General features: G+C 38.3%; 1 protein-coding gene across 3 annotated transcripts in view; it reads left to right on the top strand.

Annotated features, from left to right (window-relative positions):
- Positions 1 to 3920: 3920 nt before the first annotated feature.
- Positions 3921 to 27824, top strand: part of PTPRC (protein tyrosine phosphatase receptor type C) — a 123114-nt gene continuing 99210 nt past the window's right edge. For all 3 annotated transcript variants that reach the window (XM_079918165.1, XM_079918164.1, XM_079918163.1), the window contains exons 1-2: positions 3921 to 4047; positions 4129 to 4244. In XM_079918165.1, coding sequence (XP_079774291.1) covers positions 4172 to 4244 — 73 coding nt within the window. In that variant the 5' untranslated portion in view covers positions 3921 to 4047; positions 4129 to 4171. The remainder of the gene's footprint in view (positions 4048 to 4128; positions 4245 to 27824) is intronic.

The raw sequence follows: 27824 nt of genomic DNA, 5'->3' as shown, positions 1-27824 counted from the left end.
ACCTGAGCTGGTCATGTGTCACAGAACTTAGCAGTCGGGTAGAAGAAGGGCCCACATGGCAGCCGCTGAGGATAAGCCAGTGAGGGTCAGGGAAGATCAGTAGATAATGGTGTTTTGGAAGTTGACCAAAGGCAAGGGTTGGAGGAGGGGCTGACAGTACTTAGTGCTGCTGTGTCACATAAGATGAGCACAGAGAAGTGAGTGAAGGTATCAGATCTGGTGATGCAGGTGTCATTGGCAAGGAGACTTGGGAACAATGCTTCACATGCCTCAATACCTCCTGTATCTTTCAGGATAAAGGATAAAGACATCAGTGTCCTAGAACCTACAAGGCCTGGCAGGGTTTGACTATCACCTCCCTCTGAGGCCAGATCTTTTTTTTTGTTTTTCATGTCTGACATTTTTTTTTTTTTTTTTTGGCGGTACACAGGCCTCTCACTGTTGTGGCCTCTCCCGTTGCGGAGCACAGGCTCCGGATGCGCAGGCTCAGAGGCCATGGCTCACGGGCCCAGCCGCTCTGCGGCACGTGGGATCTTCCCGGACCGGGGCATGAACCCGTGTCCTCTGCATCAGCAGGTGGACTCTCAACCACTGTGCCACCAGGGAAGTCCCTGACTTTGTTTTTTATTCAGGTAGAATTGATATATAACATTGTATAAGTTTAAGGTATACCACGTGATGACTGTATATATTCATGTATTGTGATATAATATATATCATATATGTAAATATAAGGCTCTGCTTCTCTCTGTGGCAGGCTCATATGCCTCTTTCTGTTCCTTGAACACACTCTCCTCCTTTAAATATAAAGTTATTTCTGCCTGGAATACTCTTTCTTTCTCCCCATGTTCATTTAACTTCTTTTTTTTTTTTCAGACCTAGCTTCATTGCTTTTTATTTCACGCAAACTTCCTTGACCTCACGACCAGACCAAATACCTTATTATGTACTCAAATCATAACATCAAGTATTTCCTGTGTGCTAATTAATTATTGTCTCTTCCACTAAATTATATTCCATCAGGGCAGGGAGCACGTCTTTTTTTGCTCACCATTTTTTCTTCATCATGGTGAAAACGACTGTCTTATATTGGGAGGTGACTATATATTTGTGGATGAATAAATGGATACTATCTGCTTCTGCAGTTCATCTCATGTAATCACTTTCTATCTTTTTTTTTTTAACATCTTTATTGGAGTATAATTGTTTTACATCAGTTTCTATCTTGATGTAACTTTTACTTTATATAACAAAAAATCTGGGAAATGATGATTAATTTAAAGAAAATATTTAAAATTAAAAAATACTATATCTTTAAAAAATCTAGTATAAGTCAATCAGCTATGATTATTTTGGCATTTATTGATCAAACTTTGAGATTGTTTTGGAGTGTTTCAACCACTCAGGAAGGACCCAGCTATTTACTCTTTTACATATAAATTCTGACATCACTTCCTGGTCCTTTCCCAGTGTCAGTGGTTCTTAAAAATGCCATTCATCAGTCTTCTGCCCAGTCCCTGTTTCTCAGAATCAGTGGATCATACCAGTGTCACAAATGCTCCTTCTGTTTCTGTGAGAGTCTGTGGCTGCTACTGCTTGTCTAGGGCCGTGCTGGGCCTACATGTGATAAAGCAGAGATTTCCTCGGGTGCCCTGTGGAGAGGCCAGCTGCTTACCAGGCTCCCACCTCTATGTCCGGTTGTCCACCACCGAAGGGGAGCTGTGCTCTGTCCCCCAACAAGCTGTGAGGGCCTTCCTTCTTGCTTTAGCTCCTGGGTGCCTTTGCCCCCATTCTGAGAGCACTTGAATTGTGTACCTATTCACCCAGTGCTGTCTCTACATCAGGCCCTATTTCTTTGTACATTTGGAGTATCCCGTAAGCATTCTGCTACCTCAAGGTCTAATATTTCTGGTTGACACTAAACTCAATTTTAACACCTTAAAACACATAATCCAACTCATTTGTTGTTAGTTAATCTCAGTATTCCTTGGGTAGAATCTCTCTACCCGCCTGCCTGAAATGAAGTTGAATCTCCTAATTTCTTATTATTTCTTCAAAGCTGTGATATGCAAGCCCTTTTGAAATGTCTCTCTGAGGTGTCCGACCCCCTCTCCTTAGCTTGTTCAAAAGTATGTTTTCTTAACTTCACTTCCTTTTAAAAGATGGTGTGTCACGCAGTTTTTTCCTGGCCTCCAGTTTTACCAAATACCCTGCCACAGTAGCAAGCTAACAGAACACAAGTATTCACTTAAACATACTCTAAGCTAACCGCCAAATAGATTTCCATTGCCAATGTATTTTAAAAAATAGGCTGGGGAGCCAAGAACTAAAATCTGTGGCCTCTGACGCATACGTTTCCTTAGACCTACCTCCAAAACAGTAGTGTAGACATGCCCAGCTGTTTTATTTGTTCTCTGTTGCAAAAAGAGAACAAGATCATTTTTATGACATCAAGTTCTGTCTTTCTGAGATTAAGAATCATAAAAGTACAAAGTAAAAAAGATTGGAGAAAGAGGTGAGAAAAATGAAAGAAGGTAGGAAGGTAAATAAGGTAAATAAGGAAAGCAAGATGAAACTTGGGGATGGTTTCAAAACATAGCTTGTTAACTTCGTAGCTGTGAGATCTTGGACAAATCACCTAACCTCTCTGAACTTCATAGATAACATGAGGAATTATCTGTCTCATTATCTATCCCAAGGGTTGTTGTACAAATTGGATTAGGCAATTAAAGGGTTAAGCATATTCCTGGACATGGTAAGAGCCCAATAAGTTAGCTACTATAATAATAATCGTATAAAATCAGAATCCTAATAAGAATCTCATTATAGTGTTACTATGCAGAAATTAAGATGTGGGATTACTTTCATTTGCACCAAGGGTGGTTGCAAATGTGGCTCTGTACTTCCTAGCAGCCTAAGTAAGTATAAAACAAGTCAGGTTGCAAACATCAAAAGATGTATATACTTAAACGCAAAAGTCCTGCAACACCACTTCCTAACCAGCTTGCTGCAAGGGCTCTGTCTCTCTCAAAGTCCCCTCAACATTATCTGTAGTTCAAATAATAATGCCTGGTATGTCTGTGCACGAGGATTTTTAAATGCATTCAGAGATTGTGACCATGATACCAATTCACTTAACTGTATTGCTGATTCACAGAGGCTTTCTGCCAGCATGAGTTTTCCTAATTAATGGACTTACTAAGAACACCATCAGAATCAAGAAGAACACTGTGTATTTGTTGTCTTTTAATCAGAAAGGGTGAGAGAGTATTACTGAGGGAGAAAAAATGGTTAACTTTTGTAAAAGACAGCTCTCGATTTAATGGCTCATCTTTTCTTCATCAACAGCACCAAGAATATCACAGAAGTATTACTTTTTTGAAGCAGGACTTGCTGCAGTAGAAGTGAGTGTCCAATTCCATGGCTGGCTCCACAAGGCTATCTATGAAAGATTTGGGGCAAACCTGTGAAGCTCCCTAAGAGTGCTTTGCCTAGGAAATGGCTAGATGCTAAAACTGTCATATTGCTGGGTTTTGAATGCCCTCATGGTAAATGATACTGGTTGTCGAAAATAACCAGATAGGTAGTAGTTTTTTCATTCATTTGGTCCTTTTAAAACCCATACAGGTATTTTTTACTAATTCAATTAGTGTATCATCTTGCCAACCCCCATTTTGCTGTAGCCATGCTGACTATGTTTCCTCAACTTTTAGGTAAAAATGTTATGGATTTTTCAGGGGGGGTTATATTCGTTTTTGGTTGTAATGGATACTGTTTGGGAGTGTTATTTGAATACTAAAAACACATCTTCCTTGTAGGGAACATCTTTTGAAAGGCCTGCTAACTCAGTCTAATCACTTGGGTTAAGGAAGTAAGACGCCTTTGCAGTGACTTGGAACAACTTTCTTGACTTCCTGCAAAGAGGACGCTTTACAGCATTTTTGGAGAAGTTAGTAAAACCGAATCTGACATCACTACCTAGCAGCAAGTGGTTTGTTCTCAGCAAAGGAGGAAATTGCTCCCTGTCCGATAAGACACCAGTGAAGAGTATGCATTCATTTCTTTTCTTTTTGATTCAGTTTTACAGAGAAACATTTTTGCGGAAATAACCATTATTTTGCCTTTCAGAAGGACGCATGCTATTTCACAGGAATACGACTGATTTCCAGATATGACCATGTATTTGTGGCTTAAACTCTTGGCATTTGGCTTTGCCTTTCTGGACACTGTAGTGTTGGTTACAGGTAAGTACGAGGAAATTCATATTTCCTTAGTTAGTGTGTGTGTGTGTGTGTGTGTGTGTGTGTGTGTGTGTGTGTGTGTAAGGTCATTGGTTTGAAATAGACATAAAAATAAATTAAGCATTGGTGACTGGAGGTGAGGAAGCCAACTGTAAAACAGTCAAGGTTATTGTACCTCAGAGGGACATGGCTTGCTATGTGACAGAATACATTGTTTCTGTTTAAAAAGGCATACATGTTTGGCCAAAAAAGAAATCACGATTTAAAAGGCAAACATTGTCTCTCTGTATCTTGGTTTACAAACATTGTCTCTCTGTATCTTGGTTTACAAACTGTTCAAACTTGGATATTACAAAAGCTATTACTTAACCCTCAAAATATACAAACACAAGTTTATGAATGTCTAAGGAAATTTTAATGACAAAAGAAGTAAATTTTTATCTTTCCAACAAAAAATGCATTTTTAAAAATCATAATGTGTCTTTGCTTGCATGCAAGCCACTCCCTTTTTTCAGACCAGTAGTTTGCTTCCTCAAATTTTGATTATGACTGAAATATTTTATTGAATACTTAGTTGTATGGTAGTTTAAAGTAATACAATTGGGTATTTAATTAAATATTAACTTTCTGCAAATTCTTATCACAGAATGTATTTTAAATCAAGGTTTTGGTCCCTTACAGTCGTTTTAATGCTTATTTGCTTTGAAAATTCTTATGGGGCCGCCGCCCTTCCTGGGTGATGGGTAAATAGTAGCGCCTTGACGAGATAAAAATACTTGAACTCTTAAGAATCATGCAAATGCTGTATTCTATAGGAAACTATAACTAATCGGACCCCTGGTACCTATTCACGTTTGAGATCTTTGTACACTTATGGTCCATTTAATGTACATTTCCTGAACGGTTTCAGTTTGGGTCATGAGTACATTTTTGGTTGATATGTAATATTACTCCTTATGGTGTAGAATCTAAAAGCAATGTTTTATTATTGAAAAGGTATTTAAATGGTATTTTTGTAGATTTCCAAATAAGTAAAAAAAAAAAAAAAGAAAAGAAAACAGGAAAAATATTTTTAAAAATCTTGCTGATTGTAATTCACTTTGAAATCTTTTTTTGACTTTCTACTGCTCTCCTTTTCTCTAAAGGGCAGGGCAGTAGCTACCTTCTGAGCACGCTACATTGTTAATTTACATTTTGTGTAACCAAGGACAGTAGAAAGCAGCGTGGATAGTGGTTTTTTTTGTCTGTTTTCTTTAACTGCAAAAATGGATTAAACATTTTTTATATAGGTACAGCATTTTGTCTTAGTACAGAAAATGTTTACCAAGTTACCATTCCTATAAAGTTGGTTATAATAATAAAAGCCAAATTATAAAGAATAATAATTTTAATAAGGTAATAATATGTGTATTATCATAAGTCAGAGTAAATTTCCATTAAAAATTCCCACTCAGGAACTGTTGGAAAACATTTCTGAGTGAGCATCAAGAAATTCTCAAATATTTTATAGGCCACAGAGCAAACCACCATAAAAATTTCAACACAGTCTATTAAGGATTTTTACCGTAAGAAACATCTTTGAATTTATCATCAAAATAAGAGTATAAAATGATCTAGCAACCTTTAAACCAATTGGGCTGAATAGTTTATACTATAAATAAATGTATCGATATACATAGATTTATTTTGAAAACCAAGTTTCACTTCAACTGCTCACATAAATATGGAGAGCAAACATACTCATTTTTAGAAAAAATATATAGATATAAGTATCTAGGTGTGCAAATCTTGTTTATCATACTTTGAAGTCCCCAGAGAGATTTTGGGATTCACTGTATAATTTTGGAAATTATTAATTCTTTAAATGATATATTTTTCTATATTAGCAACCTATGAGTTGCATTATATGTTTTACTTTAATGTATTCAGTTGAGTTTCGTGTTTATAGGAAATATTAGACCTCAAATTTATATTGTGAACTCTAAGGGCATAAAGAAATAGAGCCAAATGGAGAGTGACTTCAGTGGATAAATTGTTGCACAACTCAGATGTGTTATTTAATCTCTAAAATATGGGCAAAGTTACACTTTGCCAGCGCAGAGTAACATCGCTGGCTGAGTTTTACATAAATGTCTGATCTATTTGCTCTGTGCCTCTTTGCCGTGTTAACCGGAAACCAACACTTTGTTTAAAATTTCTAAATAATTCTGGGGGACAGTGATGGTTTCAAGCATGCAGGTAGGAGTGAGTGATCTCTGGCTCTAACAAAGTACTGCCAGAAGCTACGGCTTCACACCATAACAGCCATGAATACATGAGTTATGTGAGTTATGAGTCATAACAGTTAAGAGTCATTTCCTGGACATAAGTTTTCATTTTTCCATCTAAGTAAAAAAGAAAGAGCTCTTAGTTCCAAGCATGTACCTTGCCTTGCCCATTGCAGGTATTCAAAACTAGTTATGAATTGAATTTGATCAGCAATCCTCTTAAGTTCTAAATACAATGTAGAGTTTGGGGGTGGTGAGTATGATTATATATTGATTTTTTGGAAAACATTTTCCTAATACAAATCTGCCTGGGATTGTTACCATCGCTAGACTCTGAAATGCCTTTGGTTAGAGGGAAGGGGAGGTGAGGTTAGGGGTCTGGTTTCCTTTTCCTCCCTTTCTCTACGTGACTGAGCACAGGGTCAGAGCCCTCAGCTTTGAGCTGGGTCTTTGCTCTGTTCTGGGCTACTTGGTATCCTTCTACCAGTGACAATTAAGTACTGTAAGAACATAGATATTTCTACACTGTTTGTATGCATATACATACACACACACATAAATAGATGAGTTTTATATATATATATATATATATATATATGTGTGTGAGTTATATAATACACAAACATTATATATTTATGTATGTCTATTGGTCTGTCTGTCTATCATCTCTCTACTGGTTCTCCACATTTGTCTACTTTTAAATATTGGAGTTCTATGGGCCTCAATCTTTGGCCTGTTTTTTTTTTTTTTTTCGGTACACGGGCCTCTCACTGTTGTGGCCTCTCCCGTTGCGGAGCACAGGCTCCGGACGTGCAGGCTCAGCGGCCATGGCTCATGGGCCCAGCTGCTCCGCGGCATGTGGGATCTTCCCGGACCGGGGCACGAACCCGCGTCCCCTGCATCGGCAGGCGGACTCTCAACCATTGCGCCACCAGGGAAGCCCCTTCGGCCTGTTTTATTCTTATTTCCTAAACTCAGAGTTCCTTATCATCACCTACTATGCACTGATGATCCTGATTCTCCATGTCCAGACTCACCCCTCAGAAGGCGGAACCTACCTCCTTTCCTTCTTTTTTGTTAGATTTTTGTGTTTAATATTTATTTAACACAACATTTTCCAACTAAATCATGAAACCCAGATATATTGTTTCATTCCTAACTTTCTCAGTCAAACAGACGGTGATGTAGAGCTATTCTAGAACTCTAACAGTATTGAGGCAAAGTCTCTAAGCAAAATTATTTTAGCCTGTGTGCTGAGGGCTTATGTCTTTTTACTTTTTCTAATTTTACTTTATTTATTTATTTTTATACAGCACGATCTTAGTAGTTCTCTATTTTATATATATTAGTGTATATATGTCGATCCCAATCTTCCAATTCATCCCACCACCACCACCCCACCACCACCACCCCACCACCTCCTTTCCTAAATTTAATCTTGTTTTACTGTGTTGTGTTTTTGCAAAAAAGAAAAAAAGAGAGGGAGAGAGGGAGAAAGAAAATCTGAAATATATATTTAAATGCTCCCCAAGTCCTATCATTTTACTTTGTAATGATCTCTAAAATCTTCGCCCCCCCCCCCCACCTCTATTGACATCCCTTTAATTCACAACTTTATCCCTTTTCACCTGCAGTGTTGTAGTAGTATCCTAATCTGTCCATTTCTTTTCACACCCTACAGCTTAAAAATATAAAATCAAAGAGGAAAAAACCCTCCGACATCTTTTCGTTGCCTTGGTTTCTATTCTAAACTTTTGCCAGAACAACTGAGTCCACCGATGGGCTAGGAGCATGGCAGGAGCTGGGCAGGGATCTTTTTTTCTTTTTCTTTTATGATTGACTAAAATAGAACAAGCAGCAGGTAGTTTCAACACCCTGCCGCTCTACACTTCCTCAAGACCTCCAAGGCGCTGCGCCAATCCTACTTCCCCTCTAAAATTCTCTTTCATCACTCTTGCCACAAAACATCTCCACTGCATTTGGATACTTTTTAACACCTTTCCTTGTCATTTTTCACATAACATTTCAGTTTGCTGTTGCTGGCATTATTGTTTACCAATCAGAGCATTACGGCCATTGTAACCTACATGATAGCAGAAACCGTCTTATGCCTTTTTTGTATCATTTGTGCTTGATTTCTTCCCAGACACTGAAAAAGCAATGGGCCTTTTTTGATGAAACTGCAGATTATAATAATAGAGGAGAAGGAGGAGGGTAAGACAATTTTCAGAAAGAAAGGACAGAGAGGGGAAAAACATGAAATGAAAAAACTAGTCAGAGGCGAAGTGGAAGGTGGAGGCCATTGGACAATTTTATCAAGATTAAGTAGAATCATTTTAGATCTAGATCTTTACAGGCTTTGCCCTTCCCCCCAACCCCACCCCATTTCCTTCTTTCATCTCCTTATTTTACCTTTTCTCTGGAAAGAGCCTCCTGATTTCTTAAAAATCCATAGTTCATGCATATGTTGTTTCTAAATTTTCCTCGACCTACTCTTTGGACATTCTCGCTAGTGGCATTTCATTTGATGGGTCTGTTTTGTTCTTCAGATCCAGACGTCCACAGGAAGAAAAGTAAGGAATAGGGAGGGAGGGACTCATGTAGCAGGGGAATGAGACACCAGAGTCAGGTCCAGCCCCGGCACATACTGGTGTGGGTAGCACTTGACCTGGGACTGTTGCCAAAGGCAGATGGAAAACGGCTCACCCTGCCAGTTGCATTTTGTGTGCACAGAAAGCCTGTAGGAGTCTGAGCATCATTTCTTACTAGATAATGTGATAAAGAATTTCAGTCTGAGCAGGTGAAGGGCAGAGATCTGTAGTCAGATTGATTGACTTTGTTGATGAAGGTGCATGCAGCATTCATGTTACAGGGTTTTGTTTACAGACCATGTGTATATAAGAGTTACTGGTGCAGAGAAAGAAATTCGTCATCACTGCAGATCTTTGATCTTTTTCAGTCATCTTATAAGTCTATAGGAATTGTTAGGAGAAAAGAATGGAAATTTCACTTAACCTCAGTTTAAACTTAATTTCAATCTTGTGTAAGTAGTTTTGTCAGTACGAGACACCCAACCACACACTAGTTGCTGATCACCAAAGAGTTATTGCTATGACTTTTGCATGCATAAAAATAGTAGTCTTATAAACAACAAGGTCCTACTATACAGCACAGGGAACTACATTCAATATCTTGTAATAACTTACAATGGAAAAGAATCTAAAAAATATATATATGTATACAACTGAGTCACTTTGCTGTACACCTGAAACTAACACAATAATGAAGTCAACTATACTTCAATTAAAAAAAAAGATAGTCTTATGGAAGGATAAAGAAAAAAATACAATATTGCAGGCTATTCATTTAGCAATACCATGTGATATCTATTTCTACACAATTCTGCAATATACAGAAGTAAAATTTACAGTAATTCATAGATTTTGTGTACATGGCTGTAATCAATATTTAGATAAGAAAATATTTAATTATTGCCTAAAATCTTTAATGTGCATTCCTTTTATATGCCAATATGTTATTCCAATTTCAGTCTCTCAAGAGTCTAGGGAATGGCTATTGTAAGCAGAGTATTATGTGTTCAGGAAAACAACAGAAACAAGCAAAAATGAAGAAAGAAGTGAAAACCTTCCTTCTCTTTCAGCTGGGGCAAGCATAAATATATATAAAATGAGTGTTAGGGAAATAGTCAAGAATCTTTCACGTTCGTTCACTTTATCTTCAATTGATTCCCTTCTGAAAAGATAATCAACAAGATTATCAATGCTTTTTCTTAGGTTCTGTACTGAAGACCCAAACTCAAACACACTTTAACATCTTTTACGGTGCACACTTACACAGTGTTGAAAGATTAAACATTCATTTCCTGTTAAAAATGAGACACAAGTATCTGAAGTGAAAAAAGTGGCTTTACTAAAACTTCAATTTCTCCTATAAATATATCACAAGTGTGATAAAGTTGTAACTCCATGTGATGATATTTAAATGAAAATGATTGCCATTCATATATTCAAAAATTTGCTTCCAACCAAAATGTGAGCAACTGGAGGAAATTCATCAACCATCTGAAAAAGTGATCTGCTGGAGAGCAGAACTTGAGTCGAGGACAACTCAGCATCATACTCAGAGGTAGTGTCAGGAAATGAATACACGGTAAAGTGAACTTAACAAAAATCACTGGTAGATAAGAAGAAACTCTTTGCTTTGTAAATTAAAACAAAATGTCCTGATAGTCATGAAAATAGATTAGAGACACCTATGCAAATAATAATGATGTATCGATAAAAGAGGTTATCAAAGGGACAAAATCAAGAAATAAAGTGTGGTCACCATTTTAAATATTTTAAATGTTTTTTAATATTTTAAATATTTCCACTTAAAGAAAATGACCATAATTTGTTTGCTGATAAAAGAAATACTAAGCATCATAGGAAATGAGTCAGGAGCCATCCAGGTTGGAGAAAACCATGGCAGGTGGAACGAGAAATACTTTGGAAAGCAAATTCTATGAATAGTGTGATCTGGATCCAAATCATTTTCCTTCTCTGATACACCATTTCCTCAAAGTGTTGTAAGCATTAAACGTGATAATATTTGTGACACTGCTTTGAAAACGGTGAGGTGCTCTGCAAAGTTGTAAATTTCATTTACGTAATCCCTCGAAATCACAGCACACAGCTCTTTCCCGTTGAAACGTGATCCCAAATCACATCTCTTCCTTTGAGAGACTCTGAGAAGATAAGGCTTAAGGCTGTGTGGAAGAGGAATAAACTCTTATAGATCTTTGAATGTTTTTAACTTTGTATCGCCTATTTTAGGGATTTTCAGACTCCTCTGGATTCTACCTCTTAAATAGTTTATAGATACATTCCAACAGTGTCTTAACATTAATAGCTTGGAACCTTGTCTCCCTTCAGCTGTTACCAAGATAATCTTTGTAGAAGGCAAAACTCACCTTTGTACATTCCTCCTTCAATGGCTCCCAGTTGGGATAGAGAATATACTGATCCCATGATTTTGGTCTCAAGGTGTTTTGACTCAACATTTATGAATATAAACATTTAACATTTATAAATTTTTCTTGAAAATATATTTCACAGAAAAATTCCCCTCCATTAAGCTAGTTTAATTCCTTGAGTATTTTTTATATAACCTGATTAAATCATTACCAATTTTTCCATTTTTATTTTACTGAACTAACGTTCAACAGCATCTATTTTCATTTAATTTTTACAATCGCTATTAAATTCATGAATTGATTTTTATCCACAGCACATTTTACTGATTATAGTTTATGCCTGTGGGAATTTTCCTTTATGGTTATTATTTTTCTTTTCTTTTCTTTTCTTTTTTGCGGTGCGCGGGCCTCTCACTGTTGTGGCCTCTCCCGTTGCGGAGCACAGGCTCCGGACGCACAGGCTCAGCAGCCGTGGCTCACGGGCCCAGCTGCTCCGCGGCATGTGGGATCTTCCTGGACCGGGGTACGAACCCATGTCCCCTGCATCGGCAGGCGGATTCTCAACCACTGCACCACCAGGGAAGCCTGGTTATTAATTTTCTAAGTGCAATTTTTCTTGTCAAACCACACAGATCTAAATTGCCCAAAAAGGCTTTAATTTTTCTAGTTAGCCAGAAATAACACTTCATGTGTGCAGTTTTAGCCACTGTTGGTTTCTTTCTTTTTTTTTTTTTTTGCATTTCAATGTCACATAAAATACGTCATGTAATATAATTTTTCACTTTTGTCAAAGTTTAGATTGGGCAGTACTAGCTATACTCAAATCTATTTTGTGTTGATATTTCTATTAGTAACATCCATTTTGTGATTGAGAGCTCCTTCAGCAAGATTCCTTTTTGAGATTTTGAGAGTTTTTGGTTATTTCTCAGGTAGCCAATGGAAACATTAGTATCACTTATTAGACTGCTGTATAGTCTAGCATTGGTGTATTTTAATTCTCATTCATTTGTACCAACTTCTTACTAACTGGTGGAACAAAAAGCAAATAGAAGAATCAACACAAGTTTAAAATGCTCTCAAGGCACAATGGTGGGTGAGGTCAAAATAAGGTGTCAAATCATCCTCCTTTGGTCTCTGTGCACTTAGGAAAAATGAAAGCAAACAGCATGGCACACACGGTTCTAATTTAATCTCTCCAGATTTCTCCAGCTTTATCTGGGGCCACTTTGTGACATGTACTATGTACTCCTGTAACTTTCATTTTCCTAAAAATATAATGTTTTCCTGTCTCCAAACTGTTGCTCACCCCTCCATGTTTTCTTCCCTCCATAATTTTTTTAAACTGGGCAAATTATAATTGCCCTTCAAAATTTAGTTCAGAGGTCACTTCCTCTGGGCAGCCCTCCTGCACATCCTCTGCTCTTTCACCCCTTTCACACCTGCACAGGTCCTCTTCTGACCTTCTGGGGATCTCTTTACCTGGCTGTTTCTCAGAGTAGCTGGTGAGCTCGTGTAGGTTTTCACTGGGTCTCTTTTTTTTTTTTTTTTTTTTGCTGTACGCGGGCCTCTCACTGTTGTGGCCTCTCCCATTGCGGAGCATAGGCTCCGGACGCGCAGGCTCAGTGGCCATGGCTCACGGGCCCAGCCGCTCCGTGGCATGTGGGATCCTCCCGGACTGAGGCAGGCGGACTCTCAACCACTGCGCCACCAGGGAAGCCTGGGTCTCTTCTTATTTACCAGTGAGTTGAATGAATGGATGGTGTGTCAGTGCAGCCCACCCCTGTACGTAGAAAATACTTAACAACTCAGGCAAACAATTTTAATTGTCCTTTTGTTGTTTCTTAAGTGAACTATTCATGGCAAAATTTCTACATGATAGAGAATTTCAGGAACTAGAAGAAAGAAAAACATTGCTTTAAAATCTTTGCCAACATTTTTTCTTTCTCTTTCCCGATCTTCCTCTCTTTCGATCACATGCTGTGTATAAAATTGCATATCCTATTTTTTTCCTAAGTAAACCATGATTACTCTAGGCAACTTGAGAAATACAGAGATGAATACATAGGAAAATAAAAATCAGTTTACCAATACCATCAGCTAAACACTTTATGAGTATTTCATTTTACCAGGCTAGCTAAACCTATTCATTTATTCATTTCATGAACAAATATTTTGTAAGTGTTTTCGGTGTTCCATGAATTGGGCCTACCATGTCCCATTCCTCTCCTTGTGAAGTCTGTAATCTCAGTGAAGCGGCTGCTTAGAGATGGGGTTTTAAATCTCCCAAATTCTTCAAAATCTTTCTCCTCGAAGGAATAGCATACCTCACAACAGATAATTATTTGTGTTCTCAATGTTCTATAAATAATATATTCCTTTAAAATCTGCACATAGTACACTATTTAAGTAAAAACTCTATTCTTGCCAGACTACATTTAGGCCTCCATTCCAACCAGATTCCTTTGGAAGGGCTTTTGGTGATACAGTTTTGGGAGCTGCAGAACTAGGAAATAGCCTCAATTTGTTTTTGGTTTGTTTTATGATTTAAACTGAAAATAAAAGATTTATTTGGAGAGAAATTTTAAGCATACACATATACACGCCACACAAACAAAACCTCCACTGTTTTTGATGATCTTCCACAGTAATTTTCCAAGGTTACCAGTTCGTAAGGAGTAAGACTTGGGGAGGTGAGGGTTGAGATTTCATGCTGAGTCTATCTGATTCTAGGTCTATTTTTTTCAGCCTTCTGAAAGGTCAGCTTAATAACCAGGTAATTGAGGACACGATGATGGTGGGCAAATCACAGCAAGACTGAAGGGTAGTTGGTAGTTGCTTAGAGGTCATTTGTGTGAAACATGCATTAATCCCCATGCACCTGATTTAGCTGCATGAGGGAACCATTGTATACTGAGCCACTTCCATATCCCTAGCGAGATCTAAAACTATAAAAAGCAAAGAGGCACCTTTAATTAATTTGTCTGTACTATGAATGCTGATGCCATGTTAATAATGCAAAAGTGATGTTATCATCATTGTCTTGAAAGGTGGTTAACAAAGTATAGCGCCCAGTCTGTCTCAAGGTGAGTGATAGGATGGAAATAATGGATCTTCCCCGTCCCTAAATTGTTTTTGATATTACACAAAATGAAAGCCATTGAATAATGTACCAAAGTATCTAGATTTTTTTGTTGCTGTTTTTGAAGTGCAAGGGAAGTAACTTGACATTTGTTGAATACTTTGATCATGGAAAACACATGAGGTTTTCATATTATTCCAGGAAGTGTAGGCACTAGACAATCTTTTCATACTCATCCAAGAGGCATATTAAATGAATCAGGTAGAGCTCTCTTATAGTTTGCTACTCCAGGAATAAGTTGGCTATAACTTAAGGGAAAGTGAAGAAAAAAGTATGTGTATTATTTGGTTACTCTGATGAATGTGGGCTGCCAATCAGATAATTCAGGCCAAATATTGTACTTTGACTTCTTAAAAAACTTGAGTTTCCAAATCCCCTTTTTGGTTTCTAAACTAAGATTTTAACTTATGCCTAATAAACCCTGTCTTTTTACTTTTCGGTCATTTTATTTTCTTAATTTACTTACTGATACTTCAGGTATGATCAAGATATATAATATCTAAGAAAACATAAATGAAGTGGAAGACATCAGTTCAGAGTTTTGACTGTAAGAGGAAGTGATGACATGAAGGGGACAGATGATGGAAAGAAGAGGGTCAGGGAGCTGATGGAAGTAATTTAAAGAGATAATTATAGAAATGTTGGATTGAGGCATGCTCTATTTTTTTTTTAAAGGTGTTGTTTCTTTTTTTTTAATTAATTAATTAATTTATTTATTTTTGGCTACGTTGGGTCTTTGTTGCTGTGCGCGGGCTTTCTCTAGTTGCGGCGAGCAGGGGCCACTCTTCATCGCGGTGCGTGGGCCTCTCACTATCACGGCCCCTCCCGTTGTGGAGTACAGGCTCTAGATGCGCAGGCTCAGTAGTTGTGGCTCACGGGCCTAGTCACTCCGCGGCATGTGGGATCTTCCCAGACCAGGGCTCTGAACCCATGTCCCCTGCATCGGCAGATGGACTCTCAACCACTGCGCCACCAGGGAAGCCCCAGAGATGCTCTACTTTTAAAGTGCTTAAGAAATTAGTCTTTGACATCTTGTCTGGAGTCCATTCTGAGCTTTCCAATTATGAAATGTGAGGAAAATTACCTTTTAAATTCTCAGCTCCATTATCTGTACAATGGGAATAATGGCAGTAGCTCTTAAATGAGACGATTTTCTCCTTGATTCAGTTGTTTTTAGAGCCCCTACTATGTGCCAAAGTGCTGACACAGTGGTACATACAACAGAAATAAAAATCGTAGTAAATAAAAATAGTGGTAAATAAAACTTTCATGAACCTTATATCTTAGCAAGAGAGATAACAAAAAGCCAAAAAAGTATTAGAGAAATTTCAGATATTGATGAGTGTTGGGAAATGAAACAGCGTGATATGACAGAGACTGGCCAGACTTGGGGGTGAATGGCCCTTTAGACAGAGTGATCAAGGAAGGCTTCTTTGAGGAAGTGTTGTGAAGCTACTTGTGGGCTGATGAGAATGTAAAGATTCAGGTGAGAGGAACTGGCAGGCGCGAGGCCCTTTGGAAAAAGCAAACAATTGGTGGGTCCAAGCCACAGAAAGGAGGCCGGGTGCTTGCAGGATGGCGAGTAAAGGCTGAGTGGTGTGTGGTGAAGAGGGAGAGAGAAACAGAAGGAGAGAATTTATATCCACCCTAAGTGTAAGGAGAAGAAGCCATTTGGAATTTTTAAGCAGGGAATGGTCAAATCTCTTTTCCATATTAAGAAACCACCCTGGTTGCCATGTGGAGAGCAGGCTGGAGGTGAGACAAAGCCTGGGGATTAGTTAGAGCCCGCTGAGTTGGTGGAAGGGAGAAGGGTTGGGGACCCGGACCAAGCGTTGACAGTAAAAGAAAAGGACAGATCCACATGGGATCTGGAGAAGTTGCTGTGCAGAAGGGGAGTAGGAAGTTGTTCAGAATGACTCTTTTTTTTTTTTTTTTCCATGAGCAACTAAGATGGGAAACATCCCAGTTGGGGGTAGACAATCCAGTGTCTGCTTTGTCCATGTGAATGCTTGAATTCTCCTCAGGCATCCAACTACAGATGCCAAGAAGTCAGCTGGAGTTAAGAGTGAGGGGCTGATCAGGTCTTGATCGGAGCCATAGCTTTGGGAGTCGTAGTGCAGATGGGATTTAGAGCTGAGGGATCCACTATGAGAGAGTCAGAAGAATGTTCAGACGGAGAAGTACCGACGCTCCGACTCTGAGCCCTGGGACACTGCATATCTGAAGGGGTTGGAAGGAGGGGTTAGGAGAGAAGAGTCAGAGGGGGCAGTCAGCGAGGAAAGGAGAAGAATGTTTTGCTTGGGATGTTGAAAGAAAGGAGTGATGATTGTGAAAGGCTTAACATGTTTGCTGGCATATAATAAGAATCCAGTAAATTCCACTGAAAATCCAAATTCATGTCTCCTCTTGAAAGGTTACTGAACAGTGATTGTGAACATACTAACTATTGTCAAATATCCCCTTTTAACTTTAATATTATCACAAAAATAAGTATGAAGGAAGTTATAACAATATTTGGAAGAATCAAATATCTTCAATGTATGTATTATACATGTCTCTATATATGTTTACATGTATCCTTTGTTAGCTTAGCTATTAAAAAAAGGTACAGCTTAAAATAATCTGTTTTAATAAAAACTATATAAAATGTATTGAGAGACTAATGAATTAGGAATTTAACTGAGAATGTCTTGAAAAAACAATGCTCTGTTGAGTCCATTTTGGGGACCTTGTTTTGATGCATATTGATAAAAATATCTTTAAATATTATTTAAGCCAACATTAGGACAGGTTGGGGGTTTGTTGAGAGTTAATTTGTTACATAAAAGGCTTATTTCTTTTTTTATTGAAATATAGTTGATTTACAATATTGTGTTAGTTTCAGATGTACAGCAAAGTGATTCAGTTTATCTATCTAGCTATATTAGATTATTTTCCATTATAAGTTATTACAAGATATTGAATATTGTTTCCTGTGTTATATAGTAAACCCTTGTTGCTTCTCTATTTTATGTATAGTAATGTGTATCTGTTAATCCTATACTCCTAATTTATCCTTCCCCCCTCCCTTTCCCCTTTGGTAACCATAAGTTTGTTTTCTATGTCTGTGAGTCTGTTTCTGTTTTGTATATAGATTCATTTGTATTATTTTTTAGATTCCACATATAGGTACTATCATATAATATTTGTCTTTTGCTGTAAGAGGATTATTTCTAAATCAAATTTTAAATCTTTCATTTCTTTGAGAAAATTGAAAACAATTGGATATCTCATAGGCTTATACCAGGTAGAACCTAATAGCCTTGATAATTGTACAGGATACAAATAAGGATTTGTCTTTATGAGATCATACATAAATAAGATTTTAATATCAGACTTGGCAGGTTTGCTTCGAGAAGATCTTTAGGGCAATGTATTTTTTTATAGTCACTGGTAGCTAGCTAGCAAGAAAAGCAGTGCTTACCAGGTACTGCTCTGAACGTTTTATAAATGTGATCTCGTCTAACTTAAGTACACAAACCATTATCAAGTCTAGCTTATACTTGTCTTTGTTAATTTGTTTCCCAATATATATCATAAAATGTACTGATTTTCGTGTCCTAAGAGGAAAGAGCTAAATTTCATTTTCCTTGTTCTAATTGTAAGTACTAAGATTGACCAAGAAGGAAAGGGAAGCAGCCCAGGGCCCCTCCTGTGTGCCTGGCCCTCTGAACGATGCTTTGCGGGCACCATGTTGGTCTCACCTCTTTCTACATTTTCTGTATTCAGAATTCTTCAGAGTATCAAATAAATGTCCCAACAATTCTTGTTCTCTAGTCTTAATAGCAGAGAGCAGAATTAAGGTTAAACCAAAAAAGTAAGTAATCTAAATATTACTGATACTTATTTTTGTATGATGGTGTTTTGCTTACGTTGAAAAATGGGCACATTGAATGTTTTAGCAGTTTACTGTGATCTCTATTATGAAATCGTATTGAAAAGGCTCAGCACAGGAGAAAGTTGTGCAGCTTTCTCTTCCGGCCCTGCTGCATTTTCATACGGATGTAAAGCTTCATTTAGGCACATCTGCTTCATCACACGTGCACACAAGGTGGAAGAAGGCGGAAGAGGGGATGAGAGAAATAGGACCAATTTACTGCAGGCAGTATCTTAGTGCAGGGGAGATAGATAATCATGCATGTGACTGTAGCATCAGTGAATCAGAAAGCCTAGTGGCTGTAATGCAGAAAATCTGCCTGTGTGTAAGTAGTAGGGAGATAAAAGCCTGGTAAACCTAAGTAATCCATTTTCAGATGTGTGAGCTCAATTATGGAGCAAATATGACTTTAGTTGCCCATTGCTTCAAGGATAAAAGTTCGAATGAAGGAAATGACTTTCCATCTAAATAATAGAGGACTCAGCGTCCTTTCGATGTGAACAGCTATGATGCTGCCTTGCTACCTGGTAACTTTAGAACAATGGAGCCCATGAGTCCATCTACAGGTTCAAGAAAGAGAGGTTCTTACAGGGAGGAAGAACATTTGCAGGATGACCTACAACAGAAACTCACCAAAGCCTTTGAAACCCAAGATTATCCCTCTTCTAAGAATAGAAGGTGGTGCTGTGTTGAGGGCAGCTAGAAGGCATGGGTGAAAGAACCATTGGGATGACCAGTGAGAGACCAAAGGCAAGTAGAACCTCAAAAATCTGGACGTGGAACAAGTTAGATACAATATAAGGAGAACTTCAAAGATGGGGAAATAAGAGTAATAAAAATACCTTTAGTTGTCAGATGTAAAATTTGTCCAGTTTTGTCACTATTTTTCAGGAGCATTGCAAAACTAAAGATATTTTCTATTAACATCAATTTAGCTCTACGTGTTTTTCTCATCTATCTTCATTGGTCAATTTTCAAAACAACAAAAAAAGTATATTATGTTCAAAGAATCCAAAATGACTTTTTTTGTTATTCTTAATAAAATGCCTTCTTTTAAACTAAATTTTAAAATTTACATTTCTAACTAGGGGGTGGTTACAGAAAATCGATGAGAAAGCACTTCATAAAGTATAATGAAATGAAATCATAAGGGATTCTTACTTTATCTAAGCATTTGGAAAACTATGGAGTATCAATTTCTGTTATTAGTGTTTTTATTTTTATAAATTTATTTACTTATCTGTTTGGTTTTTTTTTTTTTTTTGGCTGTGTTGGGTCTTCGTCACTGCATGTGGGCTCTCTCTCTATCTGTGGCGAGTGGGAGCCACTCCCCGCTGCGGTGTGTGGGCCTCTCATTGCAGTGGCCTTGCAGAGCACAGGCTCCAGGCACATGGGCCTCAGTAGTTGTGGCATGCGGGCTCAGTAGATGTGACTCGCAGCCTCTAGAATGCAGGCTCAGTAGTTGTGGCTCATGGGCCCAGCCGCTCCAGGGTATGTGGGATCCTCCTGGACCAGGGCTTGAACCTGTGTCCCCTGCATTGGCAGGTGGACTCCCAACCACTGTGCCACCAGGGAAGTCCCTGTTATTACTATTATCACTAGCTTCTCTTTTGTTTTTTCACTTTAAGAATTGAAAGAAAAGTTGAAATCTTTATTTAAAAAACAAGAAATGTTTGCATATTAATCTATAAATCAAAACACAGAAACATGGAATGTTCAGCCACTATCAATGTGGACTCCTATTTTGTAATTAAACTATTTTACAAACATCTGTATTTGCTAAAGAGCAATGGACTAACAAAAGAAAAAAATCAATGCAACCCACAAAACCATGCTTCTGTGGAATCTTTGCTCTGGTATCTATTTTGTCAATTTATGAAAGAAAATGCTTATCATGGTTCTATTTTTTGCTAAAAGAGTAACCTTTATATTTGAAATCAAATGTTAATCAAGTATTTACATAATGTTGTTTCTGAAAAAAAATTCATGTGCCTTTTATTTTAATTCACTCTTTATTCCATTCCATATTGAGTGTAGAAAATATGACTACAATTCTTTTAAAACAAAAGTAAAACATAATTCATTTAAAAATCTATTTTGGGGCTTTCCTGGTGGCACAGTGGTTGAGAGTCCGCCTGCCGATGCAGGGGACACGGGTTCATGCCCCGGTCTGGGAAGATCCCACATGCTGCGGAGCGGCTGGGCCCGTGAGCCATGGCCTCTGAGACTGTGCGTCCGGAGCCTGTGCTCCGCAATGGGAGAGGCCACAACAGTGAAAGGCCCGCGTACCGCAAAAAAAAAAAAAAAAAAAAAAAATCTATTTTGGCTTTCCTTGACCATGAATCTTCTCAGAAGTAACACTTCTTAAGGATATCAGATACCATAACCTGCCTTTCTTTCTAAGTCTCCATTTTATGGGCTGAACATCTGGATTTGATGGGCAGGAAAATATTTCCTTCCGCTGACTTTTCTAATAATCCTTTCTTATAGATACACATGCTTCATGTTTGTTAATAAAATTGACATGATTTTCATATCTACTGTTTTTAACACACAGTGAATTATGGAAGTTTCAGTGGCTTTTAAAAATTAAATACATTCTAACTTCCTTATAAAAACAATATTAAGAACCCCTCTAAAAAGTATTAGGGCCACAGATGTTTTCCTTTATAGTGTTAATTGATTTAAGATCCGTCAAAATGTTGTTAAAACATCCAGAGGTTAATGTGCTCTAATGATGGCACATGGGTCAGATTAAAATTCTTTTCATGGAAAAAAAAAGAAAAAGGAAAAAAGAAAAGAAATGATAGCTTATTTTCTTCTGATTAAAAAAAAATTAGCTAGTGGAATGAAACAGCAATCTGACATGTAAAATGTCTTTTGCTTTTTTTTTAATAATGAAAAGGGGTTTAAAATTAGGACTTAGGGGTTACATGGTACCCCCCCAAATTTATACATACAGGTTACAGGTACTAGTTTTGTTTTTAGTGAAGAGATGAGAACTATGCATATTTTCATTTTTTTTCCCCATGTCCTCTTTTACAATTTTAGCAATTAATCTACTGAACTTTTTAGTCTTCAAAATATAGTACATAACAAGTGACTTTGGTCCCTCTTTTGCACTAAACGTATATGAAAATTAAAAGCACTGATTAATTTTTCTTGTCTACAATATTAAAATTACTGAGAACGAATTACAGATCCGTGAAGACTTTGGGGAACTTTTTTTTTTTTTTTTTTTTTTTGCGGTACGCGGGCCTCTCACTGTTGTGGCCTCTCCCGTTGCGGAGCACAGGCTCCAGACGCGCAGGCTCAGTGGCCATGGCTCACAGGCCCAGCCGCTCCGTGGCATGTGGGATCTTCCCGGACCGGGGCAGGAACCCGTGTCCCCTGCATCGGCAGGCGGACTCTCAACCACTGCGCCACCAGGGAAGCCCTGGGGAACTTTTATCTCAGGAAATATATCAATGGATTATATTTGTCAAACAAATTCCATTAATTCAGTAACAACATCTTGCTGCTTACATGGCTGCTTTTCTTTTCTTTTTATAAAAGTTTTTATGTGGCATGTATACAGTCAAAATAAGTTAATATGTACACAGGATATAAAAGGACCAGAAAAACTTGTCTTCCTATTAAAATCATAGACAATGTGGATACGTTTTATTCCTGAATTTTATTATACACTTCACTATTCACTGAGAGCCGAATATTGGTCAAGACACTGTTTTGTTCTGTTTAAATCAGCAGCAATATTTCCTGCTTCTTTCTGGGTTAGGATTCCTAGAGAAGTTTAAAAAGAAAGAGAAAGGGAATCTGGAGACTATTATAATGTAAGGTGTTATTATTTATACAATAATAGAATTTTAGAGGAATAAAAAGACTTTAGAAATCATCTATTTTAACTCATCTATTTTTTAAAATAATTTTATTTGTTTTTATTTTTGGCTGTGCTGGGTCTTCGTTGCTGCATGCGGGCTTTCTCTAGTTGCAGCAAGCCGGGGCTACTCTGTGTTGTGGTGCGCGGGCTTCTCATTGCAGTGGCTTCTCTTGTTGTGGAGCGTGGGCTCTAGGTGTGCGGGCTTCAGTAGTTGTGGCTTGTGGGCTCAGTAGTTATGGCTCACGGGCTCTAGGTGTGCGGGCTTCAGTAGTTGTGGCACGTGGGCTCAGTAGTTATGGCTCACGGGCTCTAGGTGTGCGGGCTTCAGTAGTTGTGTATGGGCTTAGCTGCTCCACAACATGTGGGCTCTTCCTGGACCAGGGCTCAAACCCGTGTCCCCTGCATTGGCAGGAGGGTTCTTAACCACTGCACCACCAGGAAAGCCCATTAACTCATCTATTTTATGAGACAAAAAGCTGAAAGTCAAGAGTGTTCAGTGGCTTATCCTGTGTCACACCCAAAATGAGGGACCTTGGTCCAGAATTTGTCCTGTACACCACCAGGTACTTAGCCATTTGCCTGACAGAATGAAATGAGTATCAGATTAGATGTTTAGGGACAAGTTTTGAATCTTGCCTCTGTCACCAATTCCTGTTGCCTAGACTCAGACTCTGATGTGTGGTGTTGGGTCAGTCACTTGATGTCCTCAGACCTCAGTTCCTTTTTTGGTGAAATGCACTTCTCCAGTCCCTCAGCCCGAGTATGATTGGCATTCTGGGCTAGAAAACTGGGCTGTCTTGTGCATTGTACCATGATTAGCAGTGTCCCTCGTCTTTACAAATCAGATGCAGTAGCACCCCTGACCCCCTTCTTCCCTTCCCCACAGTCATGACAACCAAAATGTCTTTAGGCATTGCCAAATGTCCCTCAAGGGCAAAATGGCCAGCCCTCACCACTTTCCTTGGGAACTAGTGGTTTAGTTGCAATCATTTCTTTAGGACTCCCCCAGCAGTACCACTGTACAATTCTGGACTACAGGGTTAACCCTTAGATGCTTCCAGGAAGGACCCACGAAGCAGGAAGTTTGTTGGATACTGTTTACAGTGACCAAAAGGGACACCGATTTTTTAGAAACTTAGAAGATCAGAAATATTCACAGGTGAGAATTTTATCACACCCATGAGATAGTAAATATTAGAAAGGTTTAAGAAGGCTTAACAAAACAATATAAAAATGTATTCATTGTAAGTGGCATCTTTTTTTTTTTTCATGTAAGAATGATCTCTGTATTTACCAGTTGTCCCAAAGGTACAGCAACAATTCAGTCTTTATTTCATAGATTAATAGGGACCCACTGCAAATCATAGGTGTCCACAATGCATGTTCCTCTCTAAGACCCTTTCAACTGTGTCGGACAGTTGTTTCTGATAAGAAGTGCTAGAACAAACATTAGGTGTTTCATAGTGAAAAGGGTCACAGACATATTTGCATCCTTTGCACGTGGAAGAAATAGATACCCATTGTCCTCAGTTTTTAAACTAAAAGATATTGTTGCTTTCCTTTCTCTCTCTCTCCTCCATCCTCAATTCTTTTTCCCACTGAATCCAGATACCTGCCAGTAGAATAGGAGAGCCTCATTCAGAGCAGAGCTACAGAAGGACCTCGGAAACTTGTTTAGCAATTGATGCAGCTCTGCTGCATGCCACAGAGTTACTGTGTTTGTCATGTGTTGCTACTAGTTCCCTGAGGAAGTTTACTGACGTACGATTTTACAAGAAATGCACATCATGGAGGTGTGGAGGGCGGAGGTCAAGCTTGCAGGGAAAGTTTAGTTGCTATAGAGTGGGAGCTGAGAGCTCACATACGTTGGTTATGCTCTACCAGATGGAGACAAAAACGGAGGCATGTGCGATGAATTGGGAGATTGAGATTGACATGTAGACACTGATGTGTATAAAATGGATGACTAATAAGAACCTGCTGTATAAAAAAATAAATTAAATTAAATTCAAAAATTTTTAAAAAAAATGGAGGCATGCATCCTGTGAGTAAATTATTAAAGTATGCAGACTTCTACCAGGGAGTAATAGCAGAGTGCACTAAACAAGGGGATTCAATTAGAGAGGGAAAGCAAATTTTGTTCAATTAGATCCATTTCTTGTGTTTATAGAACATTTAAAATGCAGCATAGAATGGAATTAAGATCATCTTACACCAATAGGTGTAAATAGTATACAATTGTATATACAGTAATCTGTATGTATATCTGGAATAAAGATTTTGATTTATCTTTTTCCAGTCAAGTAAAGTTTGGGCTGATATCCAAAACTTTTGGTTATCAGAGCAGAGAAAATTACCTGGGTCTTTTCCCTAATCATAGTGTTGATAACTCTTGGAGAAAAGAAGCTTTTCTGATACTGAATACTCTCACCAGATTACTGGTGCTGTAGCATTTGTTTTTTTCATTAAAGAAATTCAACTTTTGTAAGTCATTCTGTTTTCTGTTTTTACTGGAGTCAAACAAGGAAGACTCTTTCTCCCCAAGCTAAGATAAAGAATGTCAAGAATAAACTACTTTTCATTTTAAATAAAAATAGATTTATTATAGATAGTCGCGTAAAATCCCAAACATACCTGAATGAGGTAGACTCAGTTTTATGGGTAAAAATCAAGTGTCATTTAAAAAAGAATAAACAGTGTTTTCATTTTTAACTCTCTTGCTGTCTCTGCGTTCTGACTGCTGAGTCCAGAAGCAGAAGTTGCAAAACATTGTGAGAAAAATTTTGCTCTATTTTTTTTCAATCTCCACCCAGATGGAAATACCAGAAGTCCATTTGGTACTTCTGGAGGAAAGTCCATTCTTACTAAATGCTCATTTCTGGGCTGCACCTTCACAGCAGGGCTTGGTCACCCCCTACCCATTCAAAATTGCTGCTCATGTATTAACATCCCACTCTCATCCTGAATGAATTCTTGCAGGTTTCTTGTTGCCACTGGCTCTTCCATGCCCCCTAAAAATACACATTGGTTAGCATCTCTTCCATAATTATATAGAAGTAGTCTAATTATGTTTAGAAATACTCAGTGAATGTGTTAAAGTAAACTGTATCCAAGTAACCAGCTCTGTGGCATAGCCCGTTTTTCTTTCACTTTTGTAGGGAAGAGGTTGGGTACATGTTGATTGCAGCCCTCTCACATCCCCACAGGGACATCCTCTGATCCCTGTGTCATGGGAATGCCCTTCCTTATTTGCTTTTAATTTCTCCCTACAATACTATAAATCCCTCTCAGGAGGGACTTTTCCTTGTTTGCTTTGCATCCTCAGACGCAAATGCTTTTGCATTAGAGAGCAGCCTTTCAACACATCCTTGTTGAATTCACAGGAAACGAATGAATGAATGAACCCTTAGGACTCTTTGAGCTACCTTGTTATCATGGGAATATTTTAGACTGTTTTGTATAGAGACACTGATACTGATGGCTGATATTCTGAGAGAAAAATGGCAAACCACTGAATCTGAGTCATATCTTATTGTGTTACTTCCTTATATCAGGAGGGGATGAAACAAGCCAGCATGCACTGTGAATAACTGTACTCATGAAAGAAACATGGTACATAAATGCTTCACGTCCTCGAGACAGAATGACAGGGATAGCCTAGAATGTTCACCATGACTTACCAGTCTCTAGTATATGAGAAAAGTATTTATTCCACATGAAGTGGTATGTGTTGTAGAGCCTTTTGCTTGGTCTTTTACAGATGAAGGTAATGAGTTTTCTGTGCCTCTCACCCCCCAAAAGGTGGTTAACACTTTGGTATTTATGACCCGGGACTACTAAATGAAACACATCTGTCTCACACACACACACACACACACACACACACACACACACACACACGACAAGATGATGAAATGGCTCTTCTGTTCTGATGCTAGTTTCTGAAAAAATCATGATAATTCAGGTCCCCCACAAAGACTTCAGAGAAAGTGACACTGCTGTCTGGAAGCTTTTCATGATAATCAGAGAAGAAACCCAGTTCTCCCTTCCCTCTGGAGTAAAAGTCTCCAGAAGAAAAGGCATTTTTTAATGAGACTTGGGAATGTCAAGTTGAATAATGGACATGGTCCTACCTTACAGAACCTTACAGGATGTGGCAAACACCCGCTCCAGCAAGCAACGTTCTGCCTTTGCAGTGGTAAATGAGAAACACCATTTTCCTCTGAGACAAGATTTTACAAAATAACATTTCTTAAAAGTCTTAATGGTGAACTTAAAATTAAAGACCAAGTTATTTCTGGTGAACTTAAAATTAAGGACCAAGTGATTTCAAGTAAAATAAACACTTTTGGAGAATTGAGATTATATTTCCTTAAGGTTGGAAACTGCAGATGGACCCGTGGAAGCACCTGGTCCTAAGGTGGTGTCCACACAAGTCCTGGGTCTCTGAGGAACAGGTACCAGCAACCTCACACTTTGATGTCTGCCTCGTTCTCTTGCCTGTGTTCACTAGACACATACTATGTCACAGAAATCATTTGCTTATTTCCTACAAAGACTCAACAAAGGTACTTATCACTCAGTGCCAGGGGACAGAGGACACAGCAGTGGTGGGAGGTGGCCTCTCCCCACGTGGAACTTCCCGTGTGTCCCCCCTGGAGATGCGGAAGTGACCGATGCTTACTCTGAGGCCACAGCACGTGCGGTCTGTCTCAGGAAAGGGACAGTGTGCGTTTAATGACCAAACCAATTTGGTCCTCAAGGATATTTGACTTACGTTTTCTGTGGAACTAGTTTATTAGTTTGCAGTCAAAGAAGAATGTTTTGGCAGTTTTTCTTTAAAATGCATATCATTATGCAGAAACCCTTGTCCTTAGATGTATGACCATTTCTTTAAGACAGAGTCCTTGACCTGGAATTTCTCTTTCAAAAACCAGGAATGGTTTAAGTCTTTCCACGTATATGAACACATGGCTTTTCAGAAAGATTTTCTTTGGAGGCTCTTCCTGGCAACGTATGTGAGTTTCCTGTCTTATATATTTGCCAGGGTTTACTTGCATCATTTTCAAACGTTTAATTGTAAAGGTGCAACTGGTGCTCCTTAAAATTTCTATTTTGCATTTAATTTGATTTTTACTGCGGTTTTTTTTGCATTTGCTTATCATCATTTGCATTTCCTCTGTGAACTGCATTCTCCTGTTTTGCACACTTATCTTTGGTGCAGCTGTGTTTACATTTTGATATCAAGTTGTACGGAGGAGGAGAGAACTATATATACATTCCCAGTTGATACAAATGTTAGAACCAGGACAGTGAGTTGAGATTGCCAGGTTATCAGCTGTGACATATCCTAGAAGAGGAATCATACGTGCTTCGATCAATTTTCATCTTTGAAGGACTCTTGAC

This window comes from Stenella coeruleoalba (assembly GCF_951394435.1).
Source record: "Stenella coeruleoalba genome assembly, chromosome: 1".
Taxonomy (NCBI): domain Eukaryota; kingdom Metazoa; phylum Chordata; class Mammalia; order Artiodactyla; family Delphinidae; genus Stenella; species Stenella coeruleoalba.
This window is presented reverse-complemented; position numbering and strand designations above follow the sequence as displayed.